The sequence below is a fragment of the Bos indicus genome, chromosome 10 (assembly GCF_029378745.1).
Source record: "Bos indicus isolate NIAB-ARS_2022 breed Sahiwal x Tharparkar chromosome 10, NIAB-ARS_B.indTharparkar_mat_pri_1.0, whole genome shotgun sequence".
NCBI lineage: Eukaryota > Metazoa > Chordata > Mammalia > Artiodactyla > Bovidae > Bos > Bos indicus.
This window is the reverse complement of record NC_091769.1, coordinates 28,746,841-28,762,845: the sequence shown is the minus strand read 5'-3', so window position 1 is coordinate 28,762,845 and position 16,005 is coordinate 28,746,841. Positions and strand designations below refer to the sequence as shown.

General features: G+C 45.3%; 1 protein-coding gene across 8 annotated transcripts in view; it reads left to right on the top strand.

Moving 5' to 3' along the window:
- RYR3 (ryanodine receptor 3) overlaps positions 1–16,005 on the top strand; it is a 559,072-nt gene that overhangs the window by 442,160 nt on the left and 100,907 nt on the right. For all 8 annotated transcript variants that reach the window (XM_070797211.1, XM_070797214.1, XM_070797210.1 and 5 more), the window contains exons 48-55: positions 764–984; positions 5,213–5,303; positions 7,164–7,304; positions 8,768–8,931; positions 11,169–11,247; positions 14,424–14,513; positions 15,585–15,731; positions 15,916–15,978. In XM_070797211.1, the coding sequence (XP_070653312.1) occupies positions 764–984; positions 5,213–5,303; positions 7,164–7,304; positions 8,768–8,931; positions 11,169–11,247; positions 14,424–14,513; positions 15,585–15,731; positions 15,916–15,978 (996 nt within the window). The remainder of the gene's footprint in view (positions 1–763; positions 985–5,212; positions 5,304–7,163; positions 7,305–8,767; positions 8,932–11,168; positions 11,248–14,423; positions 14,514–15,584; positions 15,732–15,915; positions 15,979–16,005) is intronic.

Genomic DNA, 16,005 nt, shown 5'->3' with positions numbered 1-16,005 from the left:
GATGGGGTCAGAGCTCCACTTTCTTCCCGTGAAACTGTCACAAAATCAGTGTTTGAGTGCTTGCTGAGCCTCAACACCTTGTGGTGTTGGTAGTTTAGTTGCTAAGTCGTGTCCAACTCTTGCAACTCCATGGACTGTGTAGCCTGCCAGGTTCCTCTGTCCATGGGATTCTCCAGGCAAGAAAACTGGAGTGGATTGCCATTCCTTTCTCCAGGGGATATTCCCTACCCAGGAATCGAACCCACGTCTGCATTGCACGCAGATTCGTTACCACTGAGTCACCAAGGAGCCTGTAACCATTTGGTAATCTCGAAATCACAAGAGGACAGCTTGTGAGTCTCCATAATGTGAGAAAAGAGATGGAGAACCAGAATAATATTATAAATAATAATACAGCAACTTGGAAAGTGGACTTTGCAGACAACAAGGGTGTTGGGTTAGACTGGTCATCAGCTCATTTTAACAAGGGTTTGGGATTCTTCTTGAAGGAAACAGGTGTTTGTGGGCCATTCGGAATGAGTAGCACAAGTCAGCCTTTGCTTTTCTTTTGTTTATTATTTCTTTTAACCTGATTCTTTTTTTCCTTTAAGATGCAAAAGAGAAACAGGTCTCTTTAGACAGAGTAGGCAGTTGTTCAGTCTGTCACTGTGAAACACACATATGAGTACACCTCCCTGCCCTGCTGGTTGTGAGCTCAGCACAGGGGAAGCCTGGCCCTGTCCTTCCCAGGAGACTGACCAGCATCTCAATCCCCTTTTCGTAGGTTTCCCTAAGCACCACCGAGGCTGCACTGGCACTGAACAGGTACATATGTTCTGCTGTGCTCCCACTCCTCACAAGATGCGCCCCTCTCTTTGCCGGGACAGAGCACTACACTTCTTTGATTGACTCTACACTGCAGACAATATACAGGCTTTCCAAGGGGCGATCCCTCACCAAAGCTCAGAGGGACACCATAGAGGAGTGTTTGCTGGCCATTTGCAAGTAAGTGCACACTCCCATGTGTTTCACTTCTGTGTATGTATCTGTGTCAGCTGCATTTAACTGTGTAAACCTAGACCTGGCGAATCTAGTCTGAGGATACGCTCAGACTCTAAGATTGTGCTGGGTCCCCTACTTGCAACAGGCTCTTTCTTTGTTTTTAATGTTCTGTTGAAAAATAGTTGATTTACATTGTTGTGTTAAGTTTCAGCTGTAGAGAAAAGTGATTCAGTTATATATATATATATATATATATATATTCTTCTTTAGATTTTTCCACTGTAGATTATTAAAAGATATCATTCCCTGTGTCATACAGTAGGTCCTTGTTGTTTATATATATATATATATATATATATATATATATATTACACAAACACACACACGGGCATCCCAGGAGGCACAGTTGTAAAGAATCTATCTACCATCTCCTATGTAGGAGATATGGATTCGATTCATGGGTGGAGAAGATCCCCTGGAGGAGGAAATGACAACCCACTCCAGTATTCTTGCCTGGAAAACTCCATGGACAGAGGAGCCTGGAGGGCCACAGTCCACAGGGTCACAAAGAGTCAGACATGACTGATTGAGTATACACATGTGCATGCATGGGTGTACACACACACACACACACACACACACACACACACATACATGTAATAAACTCCTAATTTATCCGCAGGCTCCACAGGCTCTTTCTGATGAAGCTCGTCTCTTGCTCTGGGGCAGTGATGGGACTGACAGCTCAGGCTCTAGCCCTGAGGATCGGTAGGCCAGGAGATGAGACCGTCTCTCAGGCCTGAAGTATTCAGATTAAGAAGTGGTAAATTAGGCGGTTAGGATTACATAGTACTATATGTAAAATAACTAACAAAGACCTACTGTATAGCATACAGAACTCTACTCAATATTCTGTAATAATAGATGTAATACATGGGAAAAGCTGAAAAAGAATATGTGTGTGTGTATATATAACTGATTCACTTTGCTGTAGACCTGAAACTAACACAACATCGTAAATCAACTATAGCAGTAGCGGTAATGTTAGTCACTTAGTAATGTCCAATTCTTTGCAACCCCATGGACTGTAGCCTGCCAGGCTCCTCTGTTAATGGAATTCTCCAGGCAAGAATATTGGAGTGGATAGCCATTCCCTTCTCCAGGGGATCTTCCCAACCCAGGGATCAAACCCAGGCCTCCTTCATTGCAAGCAGATTCTTTACCTTCTGAGCCACCAGGGAAGCCTAAAATCAACTATACTCCAATACAAATTAAAAAAAAAAAAAAAAGAACTAATGCTTTAGTTCCTAAACTAGAGCCAGAAGCAGGTTTTCCCTTCTGGGTAAGTAGACCTTCACACAGAGGCCAGACTATAAAAGCATGAGTCAAAGCAGCCCTCCTCTATGCCACATTAGACCTGAAATAAAGAAAAGGCATCTCCAGTCCCCGTGGGGAATCAAGGCAGGAGTGCTCACTGCCGCAGATGGGCAACCAGGGACAGAGTGTCAAGCCACCCAGAGACCCAGAATTGTCAGAAAACTACATCAGATCTCGTGGGGTCAAAGGAAAAAGGGCTCTTCCAATGGTGAGCCTCAGCCACACAGTCCAGGACCAGGCTCTGCTGTTTAAGCCAGTGGTTTTCCACCTCAGCTATGTATTAGAATCACCTGGATGTCCAGGCCACATCTCAGTCCCTAAAATTCAAACCTTTAGGGATGGGAGCCAGGCCCCTAGCTTGTGAAGCTCGTCAGACAACTCCATGATGCAGCCAAGACTGAGAGTCACTGCTGTAGGTTGTCCTGGAGTCAAGCCCGGCGGTTTTCCCTTTAGTGGCCAACTAGGTCTGGCCCTGATTCTTGTTGAGTGGGTTGTTTCCTAGTCACACTAGAGATGACTGTGCAGTGGTGGGACTGGGGCTGCCTAGAAAAAAGCAATTGGTCAGTCCGTTTAGGACATCAAATTAAAAGGCCATCTCACATTTATGTTTCAAATGTAACGTGGTCCTTCTATTTTAAATGCTTTATTGAAATTAACCTTTAAATGCCATCTCGTACGGGAAGGGAGGAGGGAGGAGGGTTCAGGATGGGGAACACGTGTATACCTATGATGGATTCATGTTGATATATGGCAAAACCAATACAATATTGTAAAGTTAAAAAATAAAATAAATTTTTTAATAAGTTAAAATGATATAAAGAATCAAAATAAATAAATAAATAAATGCCATCTATCATCTAAGGCCTATAGACCTCAACTATTGAGTTGCCTGAAAAGTTTGTTCAGGTTTTCCTGTTAGACATAGAAAAACTCAAACATTTTGGCCAACCCAATACTTTTATGGGTTAAGCTATGTCATGCACAGTGCTATTTGCCTAGGATGTGGAGTGGAGGATGTGGGCCATCCACCCATGCCCCATAAAAGGGGTTTCTCTCTGAGATCCTCTACCAAAATCAGGCTCTTATACTCTGACAGCACTTCATTCATTCCAGTATCATTAGAACTGGCAGAGAAGCTTATTTGAATGCTCTTGGTCCTGGAAGGGAAACAAAGCTTGGTAAACACACTGCAGGCCTCTAGGAATGAATAGGGTGACTAAGGTTTCCACGCCACCACTTCACAAGGAGGAGCAGGAGCCCCTTGACTAGTGGATATGGTTGGGCATCTACTTTTCTCCTGAGTAATGGCCAAGGGAATAAACAGTGAGTCTGCACAGAAATCCTTCCTGTCAGCATCGGTTCTATAATTGGCTGGTGGCTATGTCCATCACAGCTGTAGGTCTTGTTCGACCTTTTCCTAGGTCTGAACTCACCAGGTATCTTGGGAACCAAACCAAAAGTCCTGTCTCCCAGCATAAGCTGCTTCCTAGTTTTTTTTCTTTTTTTTTTTTAAACTGATGTTAGCATATATGTTTTTAAAGAATCAGACTAGATGTTGGGAAAATTAGAATTTTGTATCAAACCAAAATTAGAGCTCACAGCCCTATTCCTATGTTCCTAGGAGCTTCTCCACTCCTCTTCTTGGCCATCTGAGCTCTAGAAACAGCAGACAAACTGATACTTAACTAGCTTTATTATTTATTAAGTTAGTAGTTAATTGAGTTTGAGATTTATGTTACTCCTGGATTTTATTTGTTAGTCTAAGGTGATACTGCTAATTAGGTAAACAGTGTAAAAAAAAAAATTTTATATGTTTATGATTATTACATTTAGAGACAAGATTTTACTTGCTATACATCATGATTGACATTTTCACTCCAGGGATTTTTATCGCAAGGCCAGTTCTAGCAAAATTTGTGAAACAGACGAGCTTTGTTGTCCATCTCCATTCACATCTAGCCTCCTTGTTCTAGATGCCTCTGAGGCTCTTTGTGGCATTTTAACATTCAAGATCAGAGTTATTAACTTTGCCTCCTTGTCTCTTAGGCATCTCTGGAAAGGGGCCTGTGAGCTGAACTTATGTGCCAAATTGTGTCTAAGTGTGTATTTTATCTGGGAAGAATCCAGAGCTTCCACAGGGTTTTAAAAGGTTTGGCAATCTAAAAATAATGGCTAAGTCAACCTGGTTTATCTCTTTTCTCTCAGAATTTACTTGTACCAATACCAAGGCCATGAATGCTTTGATAATTTGATATACTGTTCTCTAATTATTCAATTTGCTTTTTAAAGAAGTTTTTTTTTTTTTTTTTTTTTTTGAGGACAAACCCTTAATCCCAAAACATGATTTCGATAATGAGAATTTCAGGTTCAGCAACTCAGAGCACCTTTCAAATCACCAGTAGGTGTCCTCAGATTCCACCTGTGCAGCTGGTCACCTCTTGCTTCTTCCTTGGCAGAGTTCAGGAGCATGGTCAGTCTGTAGAGAGTTCTAAAACCACCTGGACTTTCTTTCTGTTGTATTTCTGTCATATATATTTCTTTGCCCATAGTCAGTGGCTGTATTTTGATTGAGTGTCATAGACCCTAGAACATCCTGTCACATGGTGATTAGAATTTAACCTTAAGGATCTCAAGCCGTGAGCCCCACTCTCTCTTTCTGCATTTTAACTACACTTGATTTTTAAAGTGTTTTACCATCGACTGTGGTTTTATCCATGATCTTGTGATTTAGGAGCTAAGTGTTTTGAAGTTTAGCTCTAATATATGGTTATCGCTGCTGAGTATTTCTTTCATTCTCTCTCCCTTATTTTTTTTTTTCATTATATCCTTTTGTTTTTCTTATTTTGTATTGCAGTCACTTGAGGCCTTCCATGTTACAGCAACTCCTGCGACGTCTAGTTTTTGATGTGCCCCAACTCAATGAATACTGCAAAATGCCTCTTAAGGTAAACCTCTCTGTTACAGAAATAGTCTATGGCGCAGGAAACGTGCCTTGTAAAACATGATCTTCACAACGAGGGGAGCAAAATACATCTGAAATGGGTTTTACCCCTTTGACTTGATAGCAAACTGAATACAACCTCCAAAATCAAGCCCTTTCTTTTTTATGATTTATTTATTTTTAATTGGAGGATAATTGCTTTACAAGATTGTGTTGGTTTCTGCCCTACATCAATTACATGAATTAGTCACAGGTATATATATGTCCCCTCACTCTTAAACCTCCCACCCCACCCCCCCCTCCAAGTTGCCCTAGAGCCCTGTGGAGGGCTGTGGAATCTCTGACAACATACAAGCTCTTGTCAACATACAACATACAAGCTTCTTGAGTGTAGAAGTTAGAAAGAATAATTCTGCTGGATTCATTAACGGCTCCAATTTGCCATAATCGATTTCCACCAATTACTTGTTATTTAGCAGAGGTTAGTGAGGGGACTTGGATCTTTGTACTTTCCTGCCCTAATTAGGTTTTCAGAAGGTTTTTAATCTCAAAAAGCTTTGAAGTCCTGTGAGTCTTCATTTAGGTACAGAAAGTAAAATGTCCCTTTTCTTTTCCATACTATGTTACGCTTTTTTTCCCTTTTATAACAGATCTTTAAAATTTTTTCACTTCTTTTCTCTTATTAGTAAAAAGTAAGGCCACAGAGCCCTGTTTTCATCATCTGGTTTCTGATTTTCTCACAAATTACCAACGTTTTATTGCTGGTATGGCAAGCATTCCGGCCTGGGCGAGAAGACACCAGAATCAGTCACCCACAAGGGCAGTGTTTTTCATCTCTTACCTCTGAGGCACCTGCACTAGTTGTATATTCAAAAGGGTCAGCAGTTTCCAGCCACACCTGAAAATTCTGCCTGGTGATTTCAACAGAACTTTCCTTCTTTTCAGAAATAATCTAAGCAAAGATTTCAGGAAGTGTTTTACTGGGATAAACAGAATTCCAAGAGGCCCTTAGTCCATCCTCTTGTTCCATGCCAGGTAGAAGACAGCTTGTATGTTGTCAGAGATTCCACAGCCCTCCACGGGCTTATTCTTCTGTCTAACCCTAAAACTCTTGGTTTTCTTCCCAAAAAGTCCTTTAGATAAAAAACACAAGTTTTTACAGTTAGCTTGGCATTGCTTCCTTGGAATGCCTGTGCCATCAGCTGAATTCTGGCTCCCAAAGAGACATCATCACTAGCACTCAGCAAGCTCACTTTTACCCCTTAGATCAGCAGGATTTTTCCTGGAGGATGTGGATTCCCGCCTGCTGGGATGGGACCTTGGCAGTGTACGTGTCCCCTCTACTGGCCACGTGGGGAACTGCTGTGACATGGCTAGACCATCAAAAGGCTCAAGGGAACGGCAGGGAAGCCAGGGGCAGGAATCAATGTGGAGAAATCTGTGGACCCACAGCCTGCTCCCTGCCCGCCCCTCCTCATATCAGCATTACCAGATTTACAAGCAAAGATCTCAGAAGAAATTTTCCTCAGGCCTTACTGGCTGGAACACAAACACTTCCAGAGGGTAGCATCTTCCCAGTGGAGTAGTAACAGGCCCTCTCCCATTTTATAGCAGCCTCTGGGGGTGATTGAGGAGGTATGAGAGTTAATGGGGCAGATTCCGTTTGGGCTGAAGCTTGTGAGGCACAAGAGCAGACCATTCCCAGTGCATCCGGGGGCCTCTCTGTAGACAGCCTAACTATTTGCATTGTTGGTTTCACTCTCCTCGTGGGTCTGTGCTGTTTTCTTCTTCCCTGTGTGCTGTCGATGCCTGCGGATCTTCTCTGCCCCACCCCACTGGTGCACACTTGTTCTCAACCTGCCAGCTTCTGACGAATCACTACGAACAGTGCTGGAAGTACTATTGTCTGCCTTCGGGCTGGGGGAGCTACGGTCTGGCCGTGGAGGAAGAGCTACATCTGACAGAGAAGCTCTTCTGGGGGATTTTTGACTCCCTCTCTCATAAGGTAATGGCAGTGCTCCTGGAACAAAGAGGGGGGTAAGGGTGGCTGGACCTCGGTGATACAAGCTGATTCCCAGTCACCCTCTGCCATGTGCCCGAAACTCTGCCAAGCACTTTGCAAGCAGATCACATGCATTATCCCAGCTACCCTGACCCTCATTTGACAGGTGGGAGATCTGTTGGTAACTTGCCAAACTCACAAAGTTAACATAGAGAGAGCTACTTTCAGAGTAAATCAGAAGAATACCTCTTGGTTCCAGGATTAATGACTTCATCCCCTTCCTTCCCTCCCCACCCACCCCCACCCCCAACCCCCATCGATGTTATATGGCCCCTGTTAGCCTGCTTTCACCAAGTTCAAGCCTAGAGAAGTCCTAGCATCTACCCTGAGGTGGGGATGTGGGATTCCCAGGAGACCCTTCGGGGAGGAGCTGTCCGGCCCCTGGGGAGGAGAAGCTTGGGGGAGAACTAAGGGCCTCTGCATCCCCAGCCTTCCTGTGCTGTCTGATTGGAACACAGCCCCGATCTCACACGTGCTCCCCTTAACATATATTTAGATTTGTGATGTGACCAGCTTTAGATGAAGTCAGTAACATTCAGGATGGTATGGCCGTAGATAGGTCACCAGCTTTAAAGTTTTTCAGGTTTTCATACAGAAGTCGAGAGCAGGTATACAGCTGCAGTCTGGTGTTGGTTGTGTGTATGTGCTCAGTCATGCCCGACTCTTTGAAACCCCATGAACTATACCCACCAGGTTCCCCAGTCCATGAAATTTTCTCCAGGCAAGAATACTGGAGTGACTTGCCATTCACTTCTCCAGGGGATCTTCCCAACCCAGGGACCAAACCCCCATTTCTTGCATCTGCTGCATTGGCAGGTGGATTCTTTACCACTGCGCCACCCGCACTTAAATGATCTTCACACCTGTCTTCTTTGGTCTAGTACAAGTAGATCAAAGGTTGTCCCTCACCCCACGTGTTTCAGCTGAGATTCCTTCCTGGCGAAGTTTAGGAGAGAATGGTGATACCGAGCAATCTGCTGACACTATCAGCCTGTGACCTGCATTGGCTACTGGGGGGCCCAGCCAAGCTGCTCTGCCCTCTCCAGGCACAGGCTGGATCAGTTTCTATAACCGTCTATGGCCGACAAGTTTGTAGACTTTTCTGGCCTAGTGAGAACCACTTTAACCTTTAGATATTCCTGCAAGTAGCTAATGATGAGACTGATTTAAACAGCAAATGGTGACTTGAAGGCTTTACAGATTGTTGCTTTTCTGTGACAAGGATACCTCAGTTTCCACCAGAATGCATTATAGGTCTTACATGTTCCCCATTTTGGTTAACCTGGGAAAATGCGTGTGTGTGTGTGTGTGTGTGTTTGTGTTTTCCCCAGCCAATCGGTGAGTGGTTCTGCCAGTGGCTGTGGTTCTGGTGTCTGTGCTAACATGGTTTTTGTCTTTTCTCACAGAGGTATGACCCAGATCTCTTCCGGATGGCCCTGCCCTGTCTCAGTGCAATAGCGGGGGCCCTGCCACCAGATTATTTAGATACCAGAATCTCAGCCACATTGGAGAAACAGGTCTCAGTGGACGCAGATGGCAACTTTGACCCCAAACCTATCAACACTGTGAAGTGAGTCTAGAGTCATCTCTAAGCTGGTCCTTGATTTTACCCCGTGGCTAGTGTTTCTCTTTCAGAAGAAAGCCAGAAATTTAAACTTCCTTCCCTTGTCTCCCTTCCCTTCCAACGCTGTTCATCATGTCCCTTGACACTACAAGTCACATCAGGTGCTGGATTTTGACCTCAACTCCTGAAGGTTTAATCCATCCATATCTGATTATATGTTATATTATTCTATTCTGCACTTCTTTTTGGAGGGTGGAGTTGGTTTATTTATTATAAAAAATGGATGCTCTCCACATATGTCTCCCAAGGCATTTGTAAGTATTCTGACAAATGATGCAATTAATTTATTAATGAGTTTTTTGACAAAATCTTTGCTCTTTGTGAATTAGGCCTGTACAGTACTAATAGCATCTTACATCAAAGCCCCTCCTTAAATAACACCCAGCTGAGCTCCCACAAGACTTCAGGATGTGAGGGCAGAACAGCGCGGGGGGGTGGGGGATGGTACTTATTTGAGAGACTGGACCTGCTCTTTACCAATGGATGCTGGATCTTTGGAATGACTCTACAATAACTCCTTTTAATTCCTCCCACTGATTCTCCAGCATGCCTCACTGGTGGTGATTAGGCCATGGACAAAGTATTAGACAAGATCTACTCGATTTTGCCTTTGGCAATTCTGCCCCAATTATGATTATGGGTCATGGGGCATACAGGCTTCATCTCCAGCTGCATTTTCAGTGAAAAGCTCCAGACCTGCTGTGATATGAGCAGGGAGAAGCAGGCATCCTGTGATGGACCCCTTGGACTTCTGTTTTACGGCAGTAGTTCTCAGATGAGAGCCATAGTCTGAGCCCTTCTCTGGAGCTGTCAGCTTTGATAACATATAAAATTCATCTTTGGGGAAATTAAATACACATTCCATCAGCAGACCCTTGAGCTGAATGAATGGTGGGAAATAGAATTGAACCTGCTGTAGGAGAGAGGTAAGGGATGTGGTATACCTTCAGGCTGGCCAAAGGGAAGGCAGGTATTGATTTTGGAGAACTCAGCCCCGTGAAAACATCATGGGCCAAAGAATGCCGAAAGGTGTGACAACATGGACGTTTTTAACATTATAAGACAGTGTGAAACTCTAGCAATTGTATGCCAATGATGACTTGTTCCACGCTAATTTGAGAACTCTGATTTCTTCAGATAGATTTCTGACATCAGAGGTTCTTTGAGTAATATGAATAATGAAGACTAACTCTGACCAAAACTTAAACAGAAAAGGACCTTATCGTAAAAAGATACAGGGTCATTATTAAAATCTAGGCAAAGGCTGACTAAGCAGGCCTCAGCAAGGACAGGAACTAAAGCAGAGTGACCACATGGACATTCTCCAGGTGTCCCCACTGGATGCGTCACCATGAAGAGTTGCTGTCCTGGTCTCACTCAACTCAAGGTTCAAATTATAAGTTCTCTGGTGGTCTAATGGTTAGGATTTTATGCACTTTTACTGCTGTGGCCTGGGTTTAGCACCTGGTCAGGGAACTGAGATCCTGCAAGCTGCACAGCACAGCCCTCCCCCCAAAAAAGATTCAAATTCCAGAGAGAATGAGTCCAGTTGGCCTCATCAGAGCCAATCCTCAATGACAGTTCACATAAGACTACACACAAGGCAGGGAGACTTGCTCCTTAAAGGGAAGCAAAGGTGTATTAGCAACAGATGGGGTAAAAGCTGTGGGGCTAACGGAAATGACAGATGTCCACTGGACTGTTGTGATTCTAGCATTTAAGCATGAATCACCAGACCTCAAAAGGTAGACAGGCACTACTTTGGATCACTAGGTACTCTAGCTACCCACTCCTACCATCCCCCGCTTGGAGTTGTGAGATGGCAGGGCAGTGTCTTTGATGAATGCATTCTCACAATCTGGCCAGGACAGGTCTGCCCCAGGCGCTGAAGTGGTTCTTAGGAGCCGAGGGAACCCGGGGCAGCTGGAGGGAGGCCGCCTGAGAAGCAGAGGCTGCTGCAGAGCCGCCCTCTGATTAGCCGTGGGTGTGTCTGTGACCTGGTCCTGAATGTGCCACACCTGGAGCTCAGGAAGATCACCGAGTCTGGTGTTCAGCTTCAAATCTGGAGTCAGCTGGTTGATCACATCCAACTTCTGTCGGTTGATTGTTGGTTCTATCTTTTTGGCACATCTGGCCGAAGTGCTTGGGGAGGTAGTAATTTTATTTTTCCCCTCCTTTCACAGTTTCTCCTTGCCTGAAAAATTGGAATACATTGTCACCAAGTATGCTGAGCACTCCCATGATAGATGGGCCTGTGACAAGGTAGGGATTATCATCCAGCTGACAGTTGTCACGGGGGGTAAAAATAAGCAGCCCAAGAACATTAAAGTGTTCAGTCCAGGAAATCTGCCTGACGCGTCTAAGTGACAGACTTGCCATGCCAAGAGCATTCATTATTTTTGAGTGGCCATTTCCCAGGGATGGTGGAGGTCGGAGAAATACGTGGTGGCAGCTGCTGATGCACCTTTTCTTGTCTCTCAAGAAAATGATTGATTCTGGGAGGGCTGCTGTCTCTCTTCCCATTGCATTTCCTGGAGTTGGTGCTCAAGCACATGCTTATGTATGTTTGACATAAATGCTTAATGTGGGGCCAGAAGCTTTTATTCAATTTTATTTTTTTAATGTACCATTAGGAAAGGGAAAATTGAATGGAAAGCTTTACTCTCACGTTTTGCCAGCAAGCTGAATTTTGGTCTAGGGAAGACACCCGTCTTCCTGTGACAGGCAGTGCTGGAACTTCCAGACTCTCCCTTATTAATAAGCCCGTCCATCTGGTGTTTAAAATTCTTCACCACATGAGGTCAGGCTGCTTAATAAGTTTAATTGCTCTGTCAGCCCTTTAATGCTGGCAGGCAAAAGGAGAGGAATATGCCAAAGCCATCCCGGAGTCCTGTAGGGAGCCCGTTAAGCACTGGGGCCATTGCTCAGCTGGAGTTTACAGCCCGAAACGGTGGACCCACCTCCGCAGCACGGCCGCAGAAACCACCTCCCTGGTTGCACGCTGGATGAGATACAGCTTGAAGCCCTGGCTCAGCCTCTGTCATGAGCTGGGCTCAGCTCTGATTCTTTCCTGAGCTACTGTTTGGGGCTCATGACAACAACAATCATTGTATCTGTAGAATGGGCTCATGATTCTAGAACAGAGGTTGGCATGCTTTTTCTGTGAAGGGCCAGATAATAACCATTTTAGGATTTGTGGGCCAGACAGTCTCCATTGCAACTACTCATCTCTGTCATGGTGGTGCAAAAGCAGCCATAGACAACATGTAAATGAAGGAGTGTGCCTATGTAATACAGTAAAAACTGTATTTCTAAAACAGGGACTCAGCTGGATTTGGCCCAAGGGCTGTCTGTAGCTTACTGACTGTTGCACTAGAGCATCTGTGTTTTCTCAGCACTCCTTCATATGCCCATCTGGGCAGCTTGGACTTAGGGACAGGGACATGTCCATGAATCATCCAGTGCATCCCTAGGTCACATGCATTCTACCTTTTTAGTCACTCCTGAATTTGTATAGTTCTGTCTGTCCAAGCCACGCTTTTAGACCAGGCTGCACTCATCTTTTGCCCAGACAATGTGATGACCTTTCAACTAGTCTGCCCATGTGTATTTTCTCCAGTCTGCTCTTCATGCTACTGACAAGCAATGGTTGCAGGGGAGCAAGCATGTGAACAGGTACAGAGTGAAGGCTGTGGAAGCAATGGACACAGACCCTGAGAGGCAAGAGTATGTGGTGGCTTTCAAGGAAGTTTGTTTCAACATGATGGGGTCACAGAGTAGGGCAGGGGCAGAAAGCAGGACACGAGCCTAAAGGAGCCAACAAGCCCTTTGCTGCCGCCACAGAGGCCAGAAAGAGCTTGGATTTTTACCGTGATGGCAGTTGTGAATCAGAAAATTTTACAGCAGCAGAGTGCCCTGATCAGAGTATTTTATAAAAATCACCTGACAGTGGTATTGAAACTGGAATCCATTAGAGATGGCAAGACTGGAGGCAGGGAGACCACATAGGAAGCAGCTGCAGTAATCCAGGTGACAGCTGATGGTTGTTTAGCTGCTAAGTCATGTCTGACTTTTTGAGATTCCGTGGACTCTAGCCCACCAGGCTCCTCTGTCCATGGGATTTCCCAGGCAAGAATATTAGAGTGGGTTGCCATTTCCTTCTCCAGGGGATCTTCTCAGTCCAGTGATCACAGCCACAACTCCTGCATGGCAGGTAGATTCTTTACCACTGAGCCACCTGAGAATGCCCAAAGATGGCTTCTTATTGTTGAGTTGCTAAGTCATGTCTGACTCTTTGTGACCCCATGGACTGTAGCCCACCAGGCTCCTCTGTTCATGGGGTTTACCAGGCAAGAATACTGGAGTGGGTTGCCATTTCCTCCTCCAGGGGAGAGCAATGGCAGCCTGGGCCAACGCACTGGCAGGAAAGTGAGGGCAAGGCAGATGATAGGTCTGAGAGGTTGAACACATGTGAACAGGTACAGAGTGAAGGGGATGTTGAAGAAGGCTCCCACGTTTCTGGCTTGGAAAGTGAGTATAAGCTGATGCTGTTCATGGAGATACAGGAAACCCAAGAACAAGAGCCATTTAGAGAAGTGCAATGCTGGGTTCTCTTTCTGACCTGTTGAGAGGTACCTGTAGACATCCAAGCAGAGCTCAAATAGGTGTGGAAGTTATGGATCTGGACTGCAGATACTGATTTGGTATTCATTTACTTATGGACCAGGGCCTAGATTACATACCCCTGGGAATAGTGTGCCCTGAGAAGGGACACAAGCTTGAAAAACTCCACATTAACAAGTGGGAAGAAGCAGAGACTGAGAAAGAGCAGCCAGAAGTCCCTGGGGGATGAGGTTATGAAAAACAGACTCTGACTTATCTCTGTACCCACAGTGCCTGGGACAGAGTCTACAACCTACTGTCGTAGACACTCAACCAATGTTTGTTGAATGATTTTTGAAATTCGTCAACTTCTATGATTCTAGGAAACATGTTTTGCTATAGTTTTGCTCTGGGTTTTGCGGGCAAAGGGAGCAAACCAAATCAGTTCCCTCCATGCCATGGCCAGTAGGTCCATTTATCACAAGCATTCAGCCTTGACACCTGTCCTTGCCTGTGATTGTGACACATTGACCTGAAAAGCATTGTTCTCGGGTCTTTTGAAGCATCCTTTCTGTCTGTAGAGGGCCTGAAACACAAGCAAGTAAGTGGAGGGGACAGCCACTAAAACAGGAAGAAATAAAGGAGCAGGGTTCACAACTCAGGGGGCAGAGAGCCTGACAGCCTTAAAAGATCAATTAGATATTTTGGGGGGAAATTTCCAAGCTCTGTCACATTCCATTATTCTATTTGTTCAGTGAAAATAGAAGCTGGGCTGTGGGTCACATAGCAGGGCTCTCAGGATGCCAAGGATATTTGAACTGAGAACATTTCTACAGAGTCAGAATGGATGGAAATACGGAATTTCGCTGGATGAAAATGTGAAGACCCATCCATTGATCCGGCCTTTCAAGACATTAACCGAGAAGGTAAGGACCACTGAGTGGCCATGCTGGTTTCCCTTCCCAGGGGATTATATCCCAGCAGAGGAGCTGAGGGCACATTCACGGTCCAGCTCCTTAGAGACTTTTCAGGACTGGAGAAGCTCCTCAGGAGCTGGCCTATGACCCACGGCCCCAGGACCAGCTTCAAAGAGCCCATTGGAGAAAGAAACACTGGTCAGCACTCAGAAGCTGGACCAAAATACATTTTGTGGTTCACTTGGCAACTGAAATAGGAAAGGCTTTTGTTAATTATTGGGGGGATTATTTTGTTAAATTTTTTTTGGCGGGGAGACATGAATTCAGATGGAAAGGACTTCCAATCACGAAGGATGAAAGGAACAGAGAAGAGAATCCCCACGGAAATATGAACAGGTCTCATAGTTTGGTTTGCTTTGTTAATTATGAGATTTGGTTCAGCTTAACTCTGAATTCCTATCTTGCCATCAGTAAGAGTTCTCTGTAGGCTTTAGATTTACCATCACAGGTAAAGGATGATATGTATATCTTTATATGCATATTCACTGGCTATAAAATTGTGTATCACTCAAAAGAGAATTGCAAATCTAAGGAAATCTATTTCCCAAGCTCAGAGGAGAGCTTTGTGCAGACGCATTTTGACGTGCGCCATCTTGAACACCTACCAGACAACAGAAATCACTCTTGAGAGAAAGGGGCGGGGCCCAGGCGGGTGACGCTTGCGCAGTAAGCGCTGCCTGGAGGAGACCGAGGTGCCAGTGCTGGAGGGAGTGGGGTGGGGAGAGGGGAAGGGAGGAGTTCATTGTCCTCTTGTTGCTTCTCTTTAACCACAAACTGTGGGTAATGTCTGGCACATTCCCCTTAAAAGCCGGAGACTGTAGCGTCTTTTACTTAAAAACCTCCGAAAGGCTGAGGACGTGTTTCAGATGGGATGCTGCAGAGGGTATTTTGACCCGATCAGAGGAAGTTTGAGCCAGTTAGCCCCCTCCGCTGTGGGCTCCAACGTCTTTTCCAGGAGACAGGCCAGCCGGAGTGCTGGAGCCTGCCCTACACAGCTCTTCTGCTCCAATGTTCTTCCAGGAGAAGGAAATTTATCGCTGGCCTGCCAGAGAGTCCCTGAAAACCATGCTGGCTGTAGGCTGGACTGTAGAGAGGACCAAAGAGGGAGAAGCTCTGGTTCAACAGCGGGAAAATGAGAAGCTTCGAAGCGTGTCCCAGGCCAGCCAGGTACGACCATCACGCCCAAAGGCCAGTGCCCAGCCAGTAGAACCCATGGAGAACCTGGGAATGCTCTCCCCAGGTAGCAGAGATGAGGCTCATCATCCATGAGCCCTGGGAATCTTTTGGGACATACCTTTGGCCACTGACGTTGGGGATGCTGATAAGAATGATTCTGCCTTTACTTCCCTAGGGCAACAGCTACAGCCCTGCCCCTCTGGATCTCTCCAATGTCGTGCTCTCCAGAGAGCTCCAGGTCAGTCTTGATGCCTTCAGAGCCAGC